This window comes from Abramis brama (assembly GCF_963993115.1).
Source record: "Abramis brama genome assembly, chromosome: 2".
NCBI classification, from domain to species: domain Eukaryota; kingdom Metazoa; phylum Chordata; class Actinopteri; order Cypriniformes; family Leuciscidae; genus Abramis; species Abramis brama.
In genome coordinates, this window is record NC_139964.1 from 29,310,595 (window position 1) to 29,334,515 (window position 23,921).

At 37.9% G+C, this 23,921-nt stretch overlaps 1 protein-coding gene across 2 annotated transcripts; it reads right to left on the bottom strand.

Moving 5' to 3' along the window:
- Positions 1-49: 49 nt before the first annotated feature.
- Positions 50-12,984, bottom strand: mdh1aa (malate dehydrogenase 1Aa, NAD (soluble)). 2 transcript variants are annotated; one of them, XM_084106823.1, is made up of 9 exons: positions 12,582-12,984; positions 6,137-6,235; positions 4,692-4,788; positions 3,628-3,803; positions 3,339-3,461; positions 2,835-3,011; positions 2,348-2,461; positions 2,157-2,246; positions 50-471 (listed from the first exon to the last, which is right to left on the bottom strand). In XM_084106823.1, the coding sequence occupies exons 1-9, from the start codon at positions 12,633-12,635 to the stop codon at positions 349-351; spliced, it is 1,053 nt and encodes a 350-aa protein (XP_083962949.1). In that variant the 5' UTR covers positions 12,636-12,984; the 3' UTR covers positions 50-348. The 2 variants fall into 2 exon arrangements, with proteins under 2 accessions (XP_083962949.1, XP_083962950.1); XM_084106824.1 differs by lacking the exon at positions 12,582-12,984 and adding an exon at positions 6,894-7,121.
- Positions 12,985-23,921: the final 10,937 nt, after the last annotated feature.

A 23,921-nucleotide genomic window follows, 5' to 3' on the forward strand; every position in this document is an offset into this window, starting at 1 on the left:
GATGGACATGATCTTACATGAGAACAACATAATCCAAACAAATCTGACATTTATTTTCCACATGGCATTTTATTGTTGCATGACAGATTATCATTATTTTGGTCAGGACAACCATGTGCGTAACAGTTTAGTTGGAAATGTTTTCCTTCAGGCGTTGCCCCGGACACTTCAAGCAGGGCAAGTTACATTGCAAATGTTTCTGGTGAAGCAACACACACGCACGCACGCACATGTTCAGATACATGAATATCCACACACACACACACGGTCAGCTGTGACATCTACAGGACGTTACAGTCGGGGATTTGGGGACTTGGAAAGGTCTAACGGCTGCTGTGTTGTCGTGAGTCACGCTCCAAGGAAGGTGAGTGCCGTGTCTCTCTCGTCGACCAGCTCAGTGGCGGTGGCGTCCATCTTACCGCGGGAGAAGTCGTTGATGGCGAGTCCGTCGACCACCTTCCAGGTCTTGTTCTGTTGTGGTCGACATACAGAAAAACACGAAAATGAGCAGTACCTACATACAACTTATAAACCTTATATTTTTAAACTACTCAATGCTTTGATTTCATTTATTCATTATTTAAAGTGCCCCTATTATGCTATCTCTTAAGTTCCTAATTTTGTTTTGGTCTCCTACAATAGGTTCACATGCATCCAAGGGCAAAAAACACTTTAATTCTCTCATAATATACATTGCAGCATCATCTCTTTTCTCACAGAATCTGAAACGGTTTGATAAAGGATTCAGTCTCTAAACCACTCCTTTCTGAGAACATACTCTGCTCTGATTGGTCAGATGGTTCAGGCTGTTGTGATTGGTCTACTCTGCTCTGATTGGTCATATGGTTAGGTCTGGGGCACGTTCAAGTTCAAAACGGTGCGCAACGTTTTGCTACGGTTTCCGGGTTGAACGTCATGTTTCCTGGAAACGGCGTGCAACGGGGTTTGAGATACGTTTTCTCTTGTTTGGTGGGTGTGTCAGAACTGCAGTCCAATCAGCAGCAACATGTATATAAAGCACGCGGTATTAAAGTGAACTCGCACAATGGGTTCAAGTAATTTACAAATGTGTTCGATGCAGCTCGGTATACGCAACAACTGAGGATATTAGAAGACATGTTTGTGGTAAGTTTTATTGTACGAATATAGGATATCAACATAATGATGATGTAGTTGTTTATATTTTTAGCTTCATTGCAAGTGTATGACATTTGGTATAGAAATAAACAATGGTAATTAAGTGCTTTTCCTAAAAATGATAAAGAAAATACAGGGTATTAAAACAGTATGAACTACAAATAAAGTCAGTATGTGAGGCTAAATAGATGTGTTTTAGTCTGAATTAGGTAAGATGTGTGCTTCCATTTCAGTTTCAGCAATCCCTTCACTCGATTGGGATGTTCTCTTTTGTTCTGGGCGGCAAGTGCAGTAACTGTAACATCGGGCATATTTTGTAGTTTTAAACACTATTTATACCGACTTCATCAGGCTCCGAAAATTCTTCACAAAGAACACAAAGAATGGCCTTCTCAGCTGCCATAGTTGCAACTCTTGCGTCATCAGAACAGTGTGTTCAACGCTGTTCAACGCATCACCGTTTCTGTTTAAAAAACGTTGTGCAACGTTTTGTCGGGGCTGAACGCAGCCCAGTTGTGATTGGTCTACTCTGCTCTGATTGGTCAGATGTTAAGGTCCGTTGTGATTGGTCTACTCTGCTCTGATTGGTCATATGGTTAGGTCTGTTGTGATTGGTCTATTCTGATTGGTCAGATGTTCAGTCTATTGTTATCGGTATACTCTGCTCTGATTGGTCATATGGTTAGGTCTGTTGTGATTGGTCTACTCTACTCTGATTGGTCAGATGTTCAGTCTATTGTTATCGGTCTACTCTGCTCTGATTGGTCAGATGGTTCAGTCTGATTTTTTTTCAGTTCAGCGGAAATCCCGCCCTGCAGCCGATTCTGAAGATTTCATTGGTCATGTCAATCGCTGTACTGATTGCCTGACCTACACCAAACACTGATCCCTAAACCTACCCGTCACTGTAACCTTAACCAATGAAATTAACTGCAAGGCGGGATGTTAAAAAAGCATAATAGGGGCATTATTTAATTCAGTGGTTTAGGAATTTAAAACTTCCAGTGATGAAGACAAACCTTGATCTTAACAGGGAAGGAGTACATGAGGTCATCATCAACTCCATAGGAATTCCCAGAGGAGTAGACACCCATAGACACCCATTCGCCCTGCTCAGAGACAGAATGATTTAGCATTAACAAACTGGAAATATTTAGGAAAAACCGGAAATGTCTTCTTCTGTAAAGGGTTCACAGAGGTGCAAACTCACATCAGGAGTGCCGAACCAGATGTCCCTCATGTGGTCACAGATGGCTTTGGCAGCAGACATTGCGCTGGAGAGCTTCCTGGCCTTGATGACAGCTGCACCTCTCTGCTGCACCGTCTGCCATACAGAAGTTAAAAGACTTACAAATGGGTAAATTAAAGCAATAAGATACAAGAGGTCATGTATAAAGGTGCGGTCACATTAAAGCACATGTCTATTGTCAATAGTGCAGCGATGCATGAAGCGGAGCTCACATAGAAAAAAAAATCCAGGTTTGCTGCGCTTGTCAGTAGGGCTGCACAATTTGGTCTATATTTTGTTATTATGTCAATATCGCTATAAAATAATAGTTATCTCTAGTTGGAACTATCCATTTTATAATAGACATCATTTACAAATGTGACGTCATTTTTAATGTGAGCAGGTTATGGCTTTTCAGATTTTCCTCCTAGATAATAAAAGGCAAAAGTGGTTCAGATGTTGGACTTACGGAGATGAAGTCGCCCTTCAGCCAGCTTTCGTCATTCACAGCGTCAAAGGCTGCCATCTCCTTCCCATGGTGGTTGACAACAGCATGGTGCACATCTGGGTACTGAGTTGAGGAGTGATTTCCCCAGATGATCACATTCTTCACATTGTCAGAGGACACACCAACACGCATCGCCACCTACAGGCATGGAGGAAAACTGCAGATGAGCAAGAGGCTTGTGTGTGTGATATGTGCTTATCTGCAGGGAGGGCTAAAAGTTCCTCTAAAATGGCATATGATGATCACACAACATCAACACCGAAGTCACTCTGATGGTCTATGAACTATTTTAGAGTACATACCAATAAACGGCTACTCTAGAACTAAGCTATATGTGGGACACTGCCATTGAGTCTGACAATAAAAAAAGCTCAGTTACCTGCAGCTCTGGAAAGCACACAGACTTAGAGAACTTCAATAAAGCAGAATAACAACTGAAGGTGAATGAGGCAGCGGGGTTCGGACCTGAGAGCGGGCCCTGTTGTGGTCCAGACGGGTCAGGCAGGAGAAGTTCTCCTTAGGAATGGAGGGAGCAGATTTGGAGGCGATCAAACAGTTGGTGTTGGCTGGGTTCCCGACAACAAGCACCTGTGGAAAGAAAAGAAAAATTGAACTCCATAACAGCATACACCAAATACTGACAAGTGATTGATTAGGCCTGTATCGAATCATCACATTGTTGTCTAAAATTAAACGGCAAATCAAGGGAGCACAAAAACTCACTCAGGCTGCATTATTTGTTGCAGACTTTTACCTTGACTGTCTTCTTGGCGTACTTCTCCAGTGCTTCACCTTGGGTTTTGAAAATGGCCACGTTGGCCTTCAGTAGGTCCTTCCTCTCCATGCCCTCTTTTCTTGGCATAGACCCCACCAAGATGGCAGCGTCAAGGTCCTTGAAGGCCACCTCAACCTTATCAGTAGGAATCACATCTGTGAAGGGGGAAGAAGGACACAGAAATAGTATCAGAGTAACATTTAGGTCAACAAATTTCCATGGCAAGAAATCTTTCCAGCTATTATTGCAAATTAAAATTACACGCATACATAATTTTTTCGTAGCTAAAAAAAAACTTTATGTAAAAAAATTAAAAAAATTAAGTTAAATAATTTCTTGTTGAACTAACTGACTGGACCAGGAAAAAAATGATTCTTATTGTTTATTGTAATAAGTTGTAGACTATTTTAGTTGATCAAGCATGGGAGAAATGCATGTGACTGAATGATAAACTCACGTAAACTGCACATGCAAACATTTCAGCATCAGTATTGGGAAATGCAGCCTCATTATGTTTGTACCAAGACCATTATTTCACAGGAGCATGTGCTGACATTATCTCCTGACACTTTCATATCACATCACCATAAATCGTTTATCAGGCTTTTGATATTCCCTGAACTGGCTCCTTTCATTGCTAATCTTCAGAACGACTGTTAGTAAAGATCTATTTATCAGAATGGACTTCAACCAAAGCACCACTTCTGTGATACAAGTTGTTATTTGGCCTCCTCCTCTCCGCCTCCCATTGTTGCGGCCCCATCCCGTTTCCCATTGGTCAGAGTCTATCCCACAGTGCGAGCCAATAAGGTCAGTCGGTGCTGGTTACACCTCCCTGCTCTTCAAACACTGCGTACCACATGCTGTTTTTTTTGTGTGCTACTGCTGCAGACCCATTCTGCAGAGTCATGCTTGCTCTTCTGCATTTTAATACATTCCAGATGTTGGCTATAAATAAACCAAGTTGCCGTACAGAGTCTCTAAGTGTCCCTTAGGAGTCCGATGAAAACTGTGCCACTGTAACAAGAGAAGCAAACCCTCACCCCTCAGAAGAGGAAGAGCACAATCCTGCAGCTCCATGACGACCCCATCCAGCACGGGCAGCATGGGAGTGATATCCAGAAGCACCAAGATGATTGGCTGACAGAGGAGGCAAAGAGAAACAACATGCATGTTACACTGCATCAGCCACGGACAGAAAACATGTTCGGAATAGAATATGTGCAGCATAATAAACAGAGGACATACAATTATACTCGTTCAGTAGTACACTTCGTTCATGTCTTTTCTTGAATTTCAGGTTTAAAATTAGAGCACATTTTGGCAAGCGAAGCAGGAAGTAGTGATGGAACGATATGACTCATGTTGATAAAATGGCAATATAAAACAATACATGTGTGATATAGGCTAAGCTATTGAGATGTATATATACACATATACGTTGTAATTACAAATTTTTTATGAACATGACCAAACATTTACACAATATTTGCTCAAGACTCAAATACCATTTGGTGGCTCTCTAAACAACAGCACCTAACAATACCATAAATAAATTTATTTAAAAATATATTTGCATTTATATATGGGAGCTTGTTTTCGACCCCAAATAAAAAATAAAAAAGGTAATTGCGACTTTTTCATCTGACAATTCTGACTTTTCACAATTGAAAGTTTATATCTTGCAATTCAGACTTTTTCTCAGAATTGTGTGATATAAACTCGCAACTGCGAGTTATAAAGTCCGAATTCGTACATTTTCTTGCAATTGTAGGTTTAAATCTTGCAATTCTGACGTTCCCTCTGAATTGCAAGATATAAACTAATGTACAGAAAAAAAAATTTACGAATTGAGAGCTGACCTTTTTTTCAGAATTGAAACTCGCAATTGCAAGTTTATATCTCACAGTTTTGAGGGGAAAAAAAGAGTCATAATTGCGAGCAGAATTACTAGAGGTTTTGAGATATCAATATGGAAGCTTGTTTCTGCCACGGAATTACAAAATTCTTTCAATTGCAAGTTTATTTCTCAGAAATGCGAGTTTGTATCATTACCTTTTTTATTTATTTTTTCCATGGCAGAAACAAGCTTCCATATTTATATCTCAAAATATCTAGTAACATTTTGCTGTTATCAATCAAATATTCAGTAAGATTATTTTGTTACAGGCTATCTATATGATTAGGCTATTAATCACTGCATCAATTGTATGGTTTTATCAGAATCATAAACATGTATCTGTATTGGTCGATTTCTAATTATCAGTTCTAAACAATCTCAAAAGTACGAAATATCGGCTTTCAAGTGTTCCATGCACACAATGCATGCATTACGTACTGCATAAATAACCAGTGACTTATTCTGAGGGATCAAAAGAGTCGCATATTTTAATCACACATTATATAACACAAGAGCATGGTTTAAAATCCAGATTGCTCCACTTGCAGTTTCCCCCCAGTGTGGTGTTACGCAATAACCCAGTCTCACCTGGTCCTTGCCGAACACATCTCCTTTAGCAATGCTGTACAGCAGAGAATAAGCGATCTGTCCCGCTGCGCCAGTCACAAGGACTCGGATCGGCTCGGCCTGCAACAAAACACAGTCACGGGCGTCAATAGCATGACCTATTTATTGGAACAAAGGCCTAACTCTCTGGAATCAGTAAAAAAATAAAAAAAAATAAAAAAAATAATATATATATATATATATATATATATATATATATATATATATATATATATATATATATATATATATCAGAAGTGGCAGATTTGAGTATTTAGTTGCACATAATTGTTTCAGCGAATGGGAATTCATTCATTTCTATTTATATCCTCCTCAATGAATGAATGAATGAAACGGTGAAGCAACGGATGCTCCGCGCGACCATGGTAACGTCACTATGTGCGCGAGACTGTAACTTCGACGAAAATTTCCACTTCGAAGTATTCACAAATACAATCTGACAAAATTGCGACATAACAGCGCCAATGGGTACAAAAGATGGCACCTCAATTACACACACCCCACAAACGCGGAAATGGCAGTTAAACGTTTATTAAACTGATTCAAAATAAATCGTTTCCTGATCACAGAGTTCAAATTAATCCAGATATCAAAAACTAAATATCACCCTTGGAAGATCAAACAAGCCCACCATGCTATACAAAAAAAAACATTGCGAACTTGATTTGATTATGCTAAAATATCGTGCAGGACTAAAATGGAGGGATGCGAATCTCACCATGTTTCTGGTCTGATTGTGCAGGTTGAGATGTGCGACAAAGCTGTGCTGCTGCTCTTCCTCAGACTGAACGGAGGGTCACCTCTATTCTGGTATGGAAATATGTCATGTGCTTTCACAGGCACAGAAACGCTGTACACTGGGATATGTAGTTGATTTTGCTACTCTCCCCCATCAACCAGCTTACAAAAGGAACTCCTTTACCCATAATAACCCGCGCTGAAGCCCTCCCATCCTACACGCCCCCTGCACTAGCATATACGGAGCAAAAGCTTTGGAAACCGTATAAAGGTCGAGTTTTGAAAGTCCCTTTGAATTATGGTGTTAGGTTCGGGTCCTTGAACTACAAATTGTCTATAATAGCCAACTGAAAACAGATTAGTTAAAGTTATGTCATCTGAATGAACAGTCAAACAGAATAAGCATTGTTTTCAGAGTGATAAAGAGGACATTGAAGACATGTGTATCCTTATGTCCTATACAATAGACATTAAGAGGTCATTAAAGACAGTTTCTGTGTGTGTGTGTGTGTGTGTGTGTGTGTGTGTTTCTAACTCTTTAATAACAACATATCCTGCTCAAATGTTGACACAATAGCTTCATGTTGTCACCTTCAGATGACACTTAAAGGCAGGGTAGGCGATTTGTTCCAGAAACATTTTTTGTTATGCTGGTTTTGTTAAGTCTCTTCACATCCTGATTGTAACTACGTTAAGTGGTCTAAATGTATTATATATATATATATATCGTCTGTAGGACCATAAAATGTTCGTCCAATCATTGAATTTGGTCTGAATGCAATGATACAATGTCCTACCTGCCTATTAGCGTATGTATTTCCACACCTCGCGCAGACATCACACGTCATCAGCACGTTTAATGCTATGCAGTATTAGACAGACGTCAGTCACCGAGAGCTGCAACCGAAACAACAGCCGCCATTTACGGTAAATACTGTAATTTGGAAGAGATAGAAACCCGTGACGTTACACTCGGAGCGGGTCGTGACTCGAATTTCTGCATTTCAATGGCAACACTATCAACGCTGAAATGAATCTGCAGCAGTCAGGTGGTACAGGTCAGAGCTCTTTAAGTGTTTATGTTCATTATTATTATGTTATTTGCTTTGAGACATGAGGTAGTTTAACGCCGTCTCTCGTGACGTGTTCATGTGTTTTGAAGGAGGCGTGGCTTTGGAGACGCTCTGAAGGGAGGGCGGGATCTCATGCTTTCAAAGCTAACTCGCTATATTGCTAGTCTCTCTGAAAATTGCCTACCCTACCTTTAACAGAACAGCATAGACTAGATTCCTGTGGCCTCTTAGAGCTCAACTTCCATTGAAGCACAAAAATCTTTTGGGAACATTCACAAACAGGATAACATGATCACCATTTTTTTTTTTCAAGAGGTCAAATCCAATTTAGCAATAATTTTCTATGCAATTTTCTCTTATATTGTTATGCTTATAAAATAATTTTAGAATATAATAAACTTCAAAATAGAAGCACTTTCACTATGGACTCTTACTTTGGACCTCATTGAAATATAACTGAGCTTATTGTCAGTTCAGTCCGAACGAAATCATGCTTGTGGTCTCTGGGAGATTATGTAAATAATCTAAAACAAGTTCCCCTTCTGTCACAACAGCCACATTTTTGACGGCAACATTTGCGCATCAGAATGTCACATGACCTCATGTGATGCCAAGCTGTTATCATGTTCTAAAGACATGATTTCACTTTCAAATATAAATGTATGAGCTCCACTGTCCTTAATTGAATGTCCTTCATGTAAGACCATGTGCATAAAGAGACCAGTAAGGTCAAATAGCTTATGTGCTTTCACTTCTGTGGAGTGCTTTTAGTGTTTTTAACCCTATAAAGCCTACTGTATCAAATATGATACAGTAAATTCTAAGTTCTCTAATTTATCAACATGATCAAAACTTTGCTGGAAAAAACTGTTGTGCACAATCTACAATATGCCTTCTGCCGCCTGATTGATATTTTATACTTTTTAAAGTAAACGTAAGAATAATTGTTATAGTGTTATTAATATTTAAACACTCACTAAACTGAAGCAACGTAGGTTAACTTGTTTACTTTATTATTCATAAATCTTTTTTTTTAAAGAAAAATCATGTTAAAAATATAAGTATCAAATATGATATGATCAGGCTTCTGAGGAATGTTTATTTGTCCATCTCTCAATCATAAATTGTATTGCATTGCATTATATGTATAGAGCTTTGATCATAAAACTAAGCAAACTTTATTATACTATATTATTTATAGAGTGACAACTTATATTCATGCATTTTATGTATGTCTGTATTGCGGTTATAAAAATCTCATTGATTTACATTAAAAGCTATTAGAATTTAATCTTACTTTTTGGCCAAAGAAATAACAACTGCACCAAATTGCACATTTTGAGGTGTTAAGGGCATAAAATTATATATGAAGAGAAGAGTTCAGATGCAAAAGCCTCTAAGTGCCATCTGAAATTTTCTTCTAGAATGATCATTTTTATAAAGCTCGTATATTTAAGTTAAGTAATTTCACTTAAATGACAATTAATAGGTAATTTGCATTGCTATTTAAGTGAAATTATTGAACTTAAATATACGAGCTTGATAAAAATGATAATTCTAGAAGAAAATTTAAGATGGCACTTAGAGGCTTTTGCATCTGAACTCTTCAAATATACAGTATATATATATATATATATATATATTGATGTATATATATAAATATTTCATACAAGCCTGCTTTTTATCTTTTAATTAATTTAATTTAGCTTAAAAAAAACTATAATGAACTATTTAATGGTTGGTTCCCAATGTGATCTTAAATGTCATACATTATTAAATGTGTCATCCCCACCTTTACAGTATGTTGTCACAAAAAGTCAAGGTGTGTTAACAAGATAACATGATTACACCATACCTCAGGATTAAAAAATGACCCTGGGTTAACCAATGTAAGTTTTAAAAGCCTCTGATCTGATGGGCTTGGCTTCTCCTTCAGGCTAAATGATGCATTTTACTTTCATAGTCTGCCTCTGCATTTCACTGGTGTGACCAGCATGGGTGTGTGTTTAACACACCGCTACAGATCAGCCACACACTGATGCAGATATTTGCTCCTGTTTGGGACAAGGGCACTTCAGCCAAGTTAACATTACATAACAAGCCGTTGGAAAGGTGGAGATCCAGACGGAGCGAGTGCTATCCATGGTGCTGGACTCTGCTTGCCAAAAGCATCCTAAATTAATCATCATGCCCTACTGCCGTACTATACGATTTCAAGGCGTGCATGATGAATGAGACTAATGCCAGTATTAACCAATCCCTACTGGAAAATCCATCTTAACTGTGTTTTTAAAATATGATAGCTGGTTTCTAGCAGGTTCAAGCTGGTCATTAGCTGCTCCTAAATGGTTTTTACTTGATCTAACATGGTAATTGACTGGTTTACCAGCCTGATGATCACCTTAAATTGCTATGTCCAGCCAGTGCCGGCCCGTGGGGTTGTGGGGCCCTAGGCAAGATCATGAAAATTGGCCCCACTGGAGTAAAAAACTCTCATAACAATTTTATGAAGGAAGAGAAAGCACATGATACGACAATTTCAATATTTAAGTTTGTAAATGTGTATTAAGTGTAGCATTCAAAAATGAAAAAAATATTTACATGAAACTCAAATAAATGAAATAAAATGTATGAATTGTACATAAATTATATATATATAAATTATATATATATATTAAAAAAATTAGGCTATAGATTGCTCAATATTTAAGTTTATAAAAGTGTAACATTCAACGTGAAAAAACACTAAGAAACTAAGAGATTTCAGCATAGCCCCTAGTACATAAAAGACAGAAAGCACACATAAAAAATAAAGCATATAAAATAAAGCATAAATTAAAGGTGTTTTTGTAAATGCATAAGATACGGTTACAATAATGCATAATGACTAGAAATGCAGTAGGCTACTACATTTTAACTTTTAACTGATGATCGCAATAATAAAAATGTTTTGTATTATTTATAAATGTTATGGTGGTTTAAATATTAATTTGGAAAGAGGGAGAAACCTGTTTTTAGCAGGGAGGGAGAATGGGTGGGGTGGGGTGGGTTAGGACTGCATGATAATAATGAAACTGATAATCACGATTATTTTGCTCAAAATTATAATAGTGATTATTAATGACCATTATTCTCAGTTGAGAAATTGCAGAAAAAGAGACAGTTAACATAAATTAATTGCATAATTAGCCTATCAAAAGGGGTAAAACGGCCATTTTGAGGTCTGAGATGGTCCACCTTAAAAAAACTTTACGATAACAAATTTAAAAAAACTACGATAACTTCATCAGAGGGTAAAAATCTATACAAAATGCATGGGTAGATAATTCTTAACACGCTGAATGTGGCCCAATTTTTCCATGTCTGTCTGCGATCATGGGCATTGTTACATTTATTATTAAAACTAATAATACAGCAATAAATAACGCACTAATTATAGAAGTCAGAAGAACACACCTTTACTTTGAGCTTGTCTTTATTCCTCAACCATTCTCCTCTTCCTTTTTTCAGCTCCAGAAAGATGGCGTTTGGATGCCATTTCTACCACAATTTAACATCTATTCTTATTTCAATTAACTAAAATTAGCATTGCTGTATGACTACGACTCTGACGAGACTTCGTGACGTTATGACAGACAAGAGGCAATCCAAATATGTGAAGTCGATATTACCATAGAGATTATAATATTTGGTATTTTATTTTTGACAGCACATTTTCTGTCATGCAAAATGCCTGATATAGGCCTAAGAAATTAAGCATTACTAAAGAGTAAGAGCGCCACAAAAAAAAAAAAAAAAAAAAAAAGTCTCTTCTAAAACGTGAGCATTTTGGAGAGAAGTGTGGTGGAATCCGTGTGTGTGAATACTGGGATAATTACGGTACTCGAGGACTCCCACTATATCTCGGGCGGTATTATGCAAATTAGCGTGTGACGAGCTACTGTGTATATTTCTTATGTTTTCGTATTTTATTCATTCTATTGTTATGTATTTATTATCTTTTTCGGAAATGTGTCATGTTTGAACTATACAGAGCTATCCTTTTTATGTATGTTGTAGGTCTGGGTACTTTATTAGATACTCACCGTCTTTGTGAACTGTATCATGATTAGTCAGGTCCATGCAATGCGTCGTGCACAAACTGCGGAAGTCAAGATGCTCGTACCCGAATTTTCAATAATATAATTAATTAACGTATTATAATATATAGTATTCGTGAGGTTCAGGGGCCCCCTCTGGCAAGGCGGGGCCTTAGGTGATCGTCTATGTCGTCTAATGGACGGGCCGGCTCTGTGTCCAGCAAATTACCATCTTAGACAAGCTAATGACCATCTTGGACCAGGTAAAGACTATTTAGAGCACCTATAAATCAGCCACCACATTCCAAAACACTGCAACCATTTTAATATGAAATTTCTATCATGAAATCAGTTGCTTTAAATATAACTATAGCAGATATATGGCGAATTCTGCTTTAGCATGCACGGTAAGGATAAATCCTTAATGATATTTTAACGCATACCGCTTGTGTTCAAAGAAAAAACGTACGTTTATGGTGCATCTTACGCCTCCGTTGTCAAGGAGAGGCGTCTTACCTGCGCCGAAGCCGTGCGCACCACCAAGTACATAGCCGACAACAGGGTCAACATTTTCAAGCAGTTTGTCCCTCGAAGTGTCCGATGGAGTCTGTTTTCCCTCCCCAGAATACAAAAGTGTGTGTTTTTGTGGGACGCGCTGAGACGCAGAGCGGTGTTCGCGGTAACCTGAGCTCACAGGCGCGAGACAGATACACAAGAGTCGCGTGGTGTGTTTTCAGTCACCCTTCCGCACCTAATGAGCTTTGGGAGACAAAAATAGCTCGACGTCGAGTAATCTTTCCGCCATTTCTGATCACAAGGCAAAATTGACGAGGTAGTGATCGGAGCTGTGAAATTTGGGGGTGACGTCAGTCAGGGTAGGATTGATGCTGCAGCGCCGAGTTGCTGAGTGAAGAAAAACATCCCTCGTGCATGGGTTCAGCAGGACATGCTGAGGGACACACGGTCACAGGACAAGGGCTTTGACCATGTAACCTTAATTATAACAATGGCTAGACATTTCCTTGTGGGTTATTTATTTATTGAATGCCATTGAAAGGCAATTTCTACATTGCAGTACATTTTCATTTCCCCCCATTGTGTCTTAAAGGGACCCAAATTCTTCATCAGAACACAAAATAAGATATTTTGAAGAATGTTGGTAACCAAATGTAAGGACAAAAACATATTCCAAACAGAAAAGAAGGGTCCGACATGAGGGTGAGAAAATGATGACAGACTTGTTATTTTTGGGTGAACTATCCCTTTAATACAATGTATAGAAACTTAATTTAAAGGTAAAATCATGATTTAAAATCTTAGTCATCTGTGATCACAAATAAGTGAACATGGGTGAATAAAAAAAAAAAAAAATTAAAGCGAAAAAAAACCAAAACTTTTTTTAATACAAAACATGTTTTTCTGGAAATATTGGAAGTCTTGGTTTTTCCCAGAGTCCTAAATATCACTTTTCATAATGTTTTTTTATTTATTTATTTTTTAATATCCCTCAATAAATAATAGGCCTAAGTAAAATTTACTGTTTTTCTTTTGCAAGTTTAGTAAACTTCACACATTGGAATTAAGAAGAAAAAGTATAATGAACAAATTGAATAAGCCATATAGGCCTATACTTTTTGCTTTCACTCACTTTATTAAGGCAAGTGTTTAAAAATGAATAAAAATGAATTAATCTTAATTTTAGTCTGTCACTGCTTGCCATCGCACATTAGCAACTATACGTCCCTTGACTGAAGCAATGAACAATACAATTACTATGAACTATCTATTATTCTCTATTATTAATCTATTATTACTAATTTTCAAAAAATGTGCCAGTGTGGTATGACCACATGATGGAGGCAAAGTAGGTCTACCTTCCTCAGAGTGACGTGACAGCCAGGAGTCCTGCTGCACTACTTGCATCCACCAGAAGAGGGCAGCATAGCGTGGCCATTAAACCATCTGAGTGACTTCTGTTTAACAGTAGGAATTACACTAAGAAGTTCTCAGGCCTGCATTCAACTCCTGCCATTTGAAACAGTGTCATGTCACGGCCAAACTGATCTGAGCATGTTAAGCACGCAGTGTCAAATGATCACTGAGTCAGCCAGTCTGTGAAGAGAGACATTCCTCACTCAGCACATCATTGACAAACTTATGCTTGATTAAACAGCCAGGAGCCATTTTACACAAGTCATAACCTGACCTCAACACACTACGCCACTTTACTCATTCACACAGCGCATTATTATCACCTGTCAGAAGTGTGAACTAGGAGCCATATGTAATTTTGTCTGGACAGTATAGAACAATATAGATCTTTTGTCTGGAATGACTGACAGTTTCAAGGCATGGAGAAGGACATCACTCGTTCAGAGCCTAAGACATCTCCACTCTCTCTCTGGTTTCTCTACTTCTGTCAGTCAGTGCCAAATGGCCAAAAGACAACTGGAAGAGACATTTTCAATAGTTGATGGGTGTGAGTGACTTGTTCCTGTCCTCTGTAATTACACTAGCCGTGACCGGGGTAGTCAGGAGAAGATCAGAGCAGCAAGGCATGCTGGGAATGTTGTCTTATTTGTATATTTGAAGAATCGGCTGTCATTAAAATAAATAAATACTGCGCTGATAGATCATTTTCTTCTTTAAAGTAATACTTCTTTAAAAAAAAATAATAATAATTTATTCTTCCTCATATTGTAATATTACATCAAATATTTTATATATATATATATATATATATATATATAATTAATAATATATAAATAGTGTATATACACTCACCTAAAGGATTATTAGGAACACCATACACCAACACCAAGGAACACCAAGGTTTGACCCCCTTTCGCCTTCAGAACTGTCTTAATTCTACGTGGCATTGATTCAACAAGGTGCTGAAAGCATTCTTTAGAAATGTTGGCCCATATTGATAGGATGGCATCTTGCAGTTGATGGAGATTTGTGGGATGCACATCCAGGGCACGAAGCTCCCGTTCCACCAACCGTTCCCAAAGATGCTCTATTGGGTTGAGATCTGGTGACTGTGGGGGCCATTTTAGTACAGTGAACTCATTGTCATGTTCAAGAAACCAATTTGAAATGATTCGAGCTTTGTGACATGGTGCATTATCCTGCTGGAAGTAGCCATCAGAGGATGGGTACATGGTGGTCATAAAGGGATGGACATGGTCAGAAACAATGCTCAGGTAGGCCGTGGCATTTAAACGATGCCCAACTGGCACTAAGGGGCCTAAAGTGTGCCAAGAAAACATCCCCCACACCATTACACCACCACCACCAGCCTGCACAGTGGTAACAAGGCATGATGGATCCATGTTCTCATTCTGTTTACGCCAAATTCTGACTCTACCATCTGAATGTCTCAACAGAAATCGAGACTCATCAGACCAGGCAACATTTTTCCAGTCTTCAACTGTCCAATTTTGGTAAGCTCGTGCAAATTGTAGCCTCTTTTTCCTATTTGTAGTGGAGATGAGTGGTACCCGGTGGATTCTTCTGCTGTTGTAGCCCATCCGCCTCAAGGTTGTGCGTGTTGTGGCTTCACAAATGCTTTGCTGCATACCTCGGTTGTAACGAGTGGTTATTTCAGTTAAAGTTGCTCTTCTATCAGCTTGAATCAGTCGGCCCATTCTCCTCTGACCTCTAGCATCAACAAGGCATTTTCGCCCACGGGACTGCCGCATACTGGATGTTTTTCCCTTTTCACACCATTCTTTGTAAACCCTAGAAATGGTTGTGCGTGAAAATCCCAGTAACTGAGCAGATTGTGAAATACTCAGACCAGCCCGTCTGGCACCAACAACCATGCCACGCTCAAAATTGCTTAAATCACCTTTCTTTCCCATTCTGACATTCAGTTTGGAGTTCAGGAGATTGTCTTGACCAGGACCACACCCCTAAATGCATTGAAGCAACTGCCATGTGATTGGTTGATTAGATAATTGCATTAATGAGAAATTGAACAGGTGTTCCTAATAATCCTTTAGGTGAGTGTAATTATACATAATATATTTTCAGTTGTCACTTTAAGTTTTAATAAAAGTTCAAAAACAAAACACAACAAAACCACATAAAAATCATGTGTAGGTCCGGCCTAAATTGACATCATCATCCTTTATTCAAATATTATAAAAAATGTGTTAAAGATTTTGATCATATTGCATAGTTGTTCCTGGAGTCAATTGTTTTATTTGCGATAATGCAATTAAACATGCAGAATTGAGCAGACATAATTATTTTGGCCAGGCTGTCATACCTAGAAATTATGAACACGTGAAAAAACAAGAGAGAACCAACGGAATATTAATAAGTGATTATGTTGTAGACAGTGTATGCTTAATTTTCCAATAGATATTTTTTGCATAGTAAAATAGTTTGCCTTTTTTGTCTAATAATTTGGTCAGCTAAATACCTTAACCAAGTTAAGGGTTTTGTTCCTCCCTCATATTTAACATTTTTAAAAATATAAAATATTTTCCTAATATTTTGATGGTTTGATCAAACTTGTAGGGTCATTAAAAACAAATATCCCCTCTGGATATCACTACTGTAATTTAAGTCTTCTGACACCACATGATGCTTTAGCAGACTGAAATTTGAGTTATTCATTTTAATGAAAAGAGCTGCATAAATCTTCTTTAAAGCACCTTCTTGTGAAAGAAAAACAAAAAAACATGAAGGTAAAAACAATTTCTGGATTCCTGATCCTGTAAAGCCGATCATTCTCATGATTAAGACATATTTGCAAAGCAGTTTATGAGATTCAAATGCAAGAAAATGGAATGTTGGATTCATTCCAATGGAATCCACTGATCTGGTCCTCTGAAGCTCCTCCATGTGTGTTATTATGGTCAGAACGTGGACAGTGGGAGAACGGTGGGCATTCTCTCCTTGACACACACTTGAACCCTGAGCTTGTGATCGGCCCTGTGATTGGTGGGTTTATCACGAGCTCTGCGTGAGTGTGAAAAGCTGCCCCACGAGCTCGACGTGAGCTGTTTGTGCTGTGACCCGATGGCACTCGGTGTCTTGAACTTACACAGAACTGCGCAACTTTTCAGCTCTCATGCTTCAGCCCCGCTGTGTCCTGCTGCTCGACAACAAGCTTCGTTGCAAAAACACATCTCACTGTCTGCATAGGCGGCTTCCTTCTAAGGCAGCATTCTACTCTAAATGGAACTTCAGAAATAGTCATTTAGAACACCACTGATGCTGTAGAAGAACCATTTTTGGTTCCTCAAAGAACATTTCTGGAACCATTATTTTTTTGTGTGTGTGTGAAGAACATTTGAATAATCTAAAGAACCTTTTGTCACTATAAAGAAGCTTTTGTGGAAAGGATGTCAAATGTTCTTCATAAGGCCCGTTCAGAATGATAAATAAAAATAACGATAAAGATATAGTTCTAAAAATTGTTCTAAATATGAAAGAAAAGCAGTTTTCACACCACGGCTATAACGATAACAGCACTGAGAAATGATATTGTTGGAATCACTTTCAGAGCGATTTTTTTTTTTTCAGCTGATGAACGATGAAAACATTATCAGCCAATCAGAATCTTGAGCTTGAGCGTTTAAAGCAGCATGCAACAAAACTTTTTTTAAAGTTGGCAAGAAAAGAAAGTTGCGATAGACTTTTCTTCCCTATTGTGATTTATATTCGAGTAAAATGGCTACTTGAAGAAGAAAAATGTAGGGCGGGACTTGATTTTGTCCATGGGGAATTTATTGGACGGTTGTGGTTTGCTATTGGTGGATCTCGTGTGAGTGACAGGTTGCTCCGCCCTCAGGCCAGTAAGTGCATCATCAGAAAAGAGACGAGCTGCAGGAGGGAGGGGAAGTTATTTTGATTTCATGGTAACTTTAATAGTGCAGGTACATACTCTAGTTAGTAGGCATACATTGCAGTCTCAAGCATAGGTAGAATTTTATTAATACTGTATAAAAAAAAACTGTATAAAACTGACGTCCATGTTTACTCGTGTTGATTTTACATCGCTTTTACTCAGAGTTCATTGGAAGGTAATATGTGCGATCCGTATCTTAATACGGGCAACACACTCACACACATTCCGACAGGGATTAACCAACAGACGCAGGATTGCTATCTTCATCTGGATTATTGTGGACCAGCTGATAAACCGATACGAGACGCTCATGGAACACAGAAGCAATCGTTCCTGGTTTTGTTTTGGATTGGATGTTTTCGAGACTGCATCAGACACATCAGCTCTTGCAGACATCTTGTCGTCTCAATGACAATATTTAAATTCCAGCGCACAAAGATTACAAATGTGTGAAAAAGTCACATTTTCTGAAAAGCATAATACTACTGTTAATAACCCAACAGAGACCATTCTCAGGACAGTGTTCTGTCAAAGATAAATGCAAAAAATCTTCCAAAAATGTTAATAAAACATTTGTTCAAAGTTATCAAGTCTTTAATAATGTTCTCAAAATTATTATTAAACATTATTTATACATCGTTCATTTTTTTCTGAAACAGTTGCTCGCTCATCTAATATTTCTTGTTTCAGAACGTTCAGACAACATTCAAAAGTAACGTTCCCATAATGTTTGCAGAATTCTCAAATGAAATGTTTCGTTAACGTTCACATAACCCAAAAACTGGACGCTTTGAACGTTTAGAGGAAACTCAGGAATAACATTTTCATAACCAAAACGTTCTTTATTTAACATATTTCTGTTAGCTGGGAAGGTGCAGTGGGTTTTTGTGCCACTAGTGACACCAAATGCAATTGCAGTCATGTTTGAAGTCTACAGTACATGAAATAATAATAAAAAATATAATGTAATGTAATATATACTGTACACTACCTTTCAAATTTTTGGGGTCAGTAAGAAATTAATACTTTTATTTAGCAAGGACGCATTCAATTGATCAAAAGTGACAGTAAAATGTCACTAGATTAAATAATTTGTTCACCATATACAAATCCCACAAGTTAAGTTATTCCTTTGTCATGAATTATGTTTATAAAGTTTATGGCTTTATTGCTTTCCTGAAAAACCCACAAAATATGAAGCAGCACAACTGTTTTGATAATAATCAGAAATGTTTCTCGAGCATCAAATCATCATATCAGAATGATTTCTGAAGGATCATGTGACACTGAAGACTGGAGTAATGATCGGGGAATAAATTACATTTTAAAATATATTAAAGTATATGTTTTACTAACGTTATTCTATAGATAAAGTTTATAAGTCAACTTTACAGTGCAGAATTCAGCTTATTCACTCTGTGTGTCTGACTGTGTTCAATGACAGGTGCTTTAATATTTGTTTATAGACGTGGATATCATCTTGTGTGCTTCTGACAATACTGAATATTTTGTGGTGCATCTCATCATCTGCGCTCAGGTACCAAAGAAGGGTTTTTACATGGGCTAGCATGAATGCGCACACATGACAATACACACATGCATACGCACACACTTACCCAACGAGCTGTCTTGTCTGCCATTCTTTTTTTGAAAGAGACACTTGATCGGCCACTAGGATGCGTGGGCTTCTAAACACTTGCTCTCACACACACACACACACACAGGCGCCGCTCTGTCCCTGTCCGGGGCTGAATGGGAATCCTGTGCCACCGGGTGCGGTTGTGCGCTTGTTTTCCTGCCCTCCTCATCAGCCTTTTCTTTATCTTCTTCATGTCTCCTTTCTTCTCCTCACCCTCCCTCAGGGCCTGCAGAGCGAGCGAGAGAGAGAGAGAGAGAGACTCTGAGGAACGGTAACTCTAGAACGGAAATTGGTGTGACGCAAATTGGGGTTGGATGTCTTTTTTTCTTTTCTTTTTTTTTTTTGCAGTGCAAATGTACAGTCTAACAAGCAAAACAACCCAGTCAAAGTCCCAAAGGCCTCAAACACACTGTAAAGCTTTAGGATTGACTCCCTATTTCTTGTTCTGAATGTGAACCAGACTACAGAATTCACTTCTGAATTCATAATGATTGACACACACACACACACACACACACACACAATTGATCCTTCAGAAATCATTCTAATATGCTGATTTGCTGCTCAATTATTATTGGTGCTCAAATAATAATCTTACCCCAAACTTTCAACATTGATAATAATGTTTCTTGAGCAGCAAATCATCATATTAGAATGATTTCTGAAGGATCATGTGACACTGAAGACTGGAGTAATGAATTCAGCTTTGATCACAGGAATTTTTAAATATATTCAAATAGAAAAGTGTTATTTTAAATGATAATAATATTTCACAATATTCCTGTTTTTCCTGTATTTTTGATCAAACAAATGCACTATTGGTGAGCAGAAGAGACTTTTCAAAAAGAAATATGAATCTTAATTTAATAATAATTTGATGCCACTTGCAGCAATTAAAACAATTGATTTTAGTCTTTAGTGTTTTATTTTAAATTTATTTTAAGAAAGAAATTCAGCATCGGCCATAACATAAATATAATTAACGGCTTATCATTATCAGCCAGAATCTTAATATTAGTGTATCCCTATTCAAACGATTAAGGAAAATGTATTCTTTGTGATATGACCCATTGAAATATCACGGTTACGTGCAGCTTCTCAGTGATTTATTTCACATACAGCCAGTTTGTCTCAAGTCAAACGTGCGATAACAGCTCTGCCATTTCAGGAGAGATATTATCAGGCGATGTTAATCAAATTGCGAGATTTGTGCCATCAAATCTTTCATTGTTGCTCCGGACAACTGCAACCGATCAGATTCATCTGCCTTCTCGGTCTGAATGAGATTAGAGCGTATCCACACACCACAATACAAGACTCACGAGGGCCGTAATCCAGATTACTGTTCAAACGATCGTTAACTCAAGAGATTGTTGTGTAATCGTTTTGTTTGAGCATCCAGCAGGATCGATCGCATTTTAAAGCATTTTAATCCCTCTGATGCTCATTTCTTTGGCTGGTATTGAGGCTCTGCTCTTTCCTTCTAATGGGCAGATAGACTGATAGAGAATAGTACAGGCTGGATCAGGAGTGTGAGAGTGATGAGACTTATACCCCCAATGTTTTTGACTCAAATCCCTTTAAAAAAAGCCTTGATTATTCCACTGGCCAACAGTGAATGTTCTCAGACCTTTGGCTAATGTTCTGACACGGTCTCTCAAAGTATTTAGAGTAACATTTAATAGAATGTTTGATCAAAGTTATCTGGTCTTTAATAATGTTCACAAAAACATTGTTTATACATTTTGATAGGTTTGAAGGGCGGAAACAATACACTTTTCGTTCCATTGATTTCCATTCACATGCATGCAGAAAGCTTAGGCGAAAAAATGTAGCATTTTGCCGTGTTTCATGAACTCTGATCTGTGAATTCGGCCCTGTCCCAAATGGCACACTTCATGTGCACTTGGGGTTTTGCATATTTACAATGGCCGTCGCGTACACGTGTCCGTTAAGACCGTAGGGTGTCCCATTCGTCATTTGCGGTCGATGTGTGCCCTCAATACGCACTTTTGCTGAGACCACAAACCTGCGAGCTACGCAGACTCAGAGGAAGATCCGTTTTAGGGGTCCATTTGGGACAGGGCCTTCGTATCACATGAAGACATGTGACCAATAGAAGATTAATATGTCACGGTGTGACCTCTTGTCTGAATTAAAATAACGCATATTTTTTTGCAGTAAAATGGAGTAGATTTTTTATATGTTGAATTTATGTTTATAAAAAAGATGCTACAGAGTATGACGTCATACCACAACCGTTGCAGTGTCCGTAGAAATTTCTGGTGTGACCGCGGCTTACTTTTAATGTTCATCATTTTTTAAATGTTACTACTTGTAACAATGTTCAGATGACATTCAAAAGTAACGTTCCCATAATGTTTGCAAAATGATAAAATAGAACGTTTCCTGAACTATTTTTCGCCATTGACGGAATTTTCCGGCAATCAATGTTTTAAATGTTATACGGTAGGGGGCGATATTACACATCTACTGAAAGAGGACTGGATCTCCAAATCAAAACACAGGCAAAGAAGAAGCAGAAACAAGCGAAAGAAGCATTGCTTATGCACATGTAAAATAACATGATCATCAAACGTGATATAGCATATAAATCAAATCCAAAATGCTGGTGCTGTTTTTAACGCTGGTGAGGAAAGACTTAACGATTGCATAACCACCAATATTTTTATTTTTTTATTTTTTAAAACTGGACGTTTTGAACGCTCAGAGAACATTGAATATTAACATGGAACCACAAGATGCCAATAAAGAACCTTTATTTTTAAGAGTGAAGTGTCAGATGGGCCATATTTTAACTTGATCAGTTTTGTGACATATTCACTTCCTCTGGTGTGTGTGTGTGTGTGTGTGTGTGACTGTGTGTGTGTCTTTCCTCTTCCACACATATCTAATTAAAGTGTGTGTTGTCAAATGGCTGATCTTTAGCGTGAAATCATCTTAGCGGATAGAAGGCCTGGGAGAAAAAGAGAGCGACAGAAAGAAAAGAGACAGGGACTTCAATCAGCTCCAGCTGGGACGGTTGTTTTCATTGTTGCTTGTATTAGCTGTAGTTTAAGCCTGTTTTCTACTTAGAGCGGCAGCTTTTGCACAAACGTTATTGCTCTCACTGTGCTCTTCACCTGCTCTGATTCCTGAAGCCAAACATTTGTACAGCACTCACCAAAACTAATATCCACTATCATCAGAAACACTATCAGAGCAACACAAGCATGATTGGAGTTTAGAATTTGGCCTATATTTGCATGGGTCCATTTTTAACCCTCCACTGTAAAATAAAGATATGATATAATGATCAGTAAGTCATGGCAACTTATGTTTTTACAATACTTTAATCAAAATATTTTTATATATATATATATATACAAGATTCAGCTAGATTTTTTTAAGCTACTTTAATATAATTTTGATTACTTCCTGTGTTGATGTATTCTTTTTATAATGATTTGTATTTTTCTTGATTTCTGTAAAGAATCTTGAGAAGCTTAGGCTACTTTAAAGGCGCTAGATAAATACAACGTTATTATATTAAGATAGCACTGTTTTGAAATTCCTGTCCACAAATCACCTTTCACAAATTTCTGCAGTTGTAATGTCGTGTAATAATGCTTAGACTCCATTCATACTTCCCACTAGCAAAGTGTTATATATTTTGTTCACTTGTGTGCAAATGTTTACACTTTATTTCATTACCTCTTCCATGAACATGATTTGCGAGTCCCATCGGATTGATTTCTATCAGCAGTGGAGGTGAAGACGACAACTCCCATCATTCCCTGTCATCAAGCTACGCCTTTGTTTTGTATATGCGACCTCTAGTGGCAATAATTACATACTGTGTCTTTAACTGTGTCTTTAACTTTTAGACATAGGCTGCATCCGAAATCGCACACTTCCCAACTATATTGTAGGCGAATACCAGTATGTGACAAAAGTATGTCCGAATTCACAGTACTCATAAAAGAGTAGGCAAAAAGTACCCGGATGACCTACTACTTCCAGCGATATTCTGACGTGTGGACACACTTTACTGTCCCATGAGGCCACGGGAGAGTTTATGAATGACAGTGAAGCGACGTAACTGACGCTGATAGGCCACATGATAATGACAACATGGTGAATGTAGTACGTCTAGATTACATTCATACTACATGCGCTCATACTATATAGGACATACTATTTTAGTGGTCGTGGAGTAATAATTACTTATTCAAAGTACAGACTCAAGAGAGTATGCGATTTCGGACGAGGCCGTACACTCCAAAACTTCCCTAAGCACTTCTCATCAGGGGAACCCTGCCGCCATTTTGAAGTGCGTTCACTTTCAACA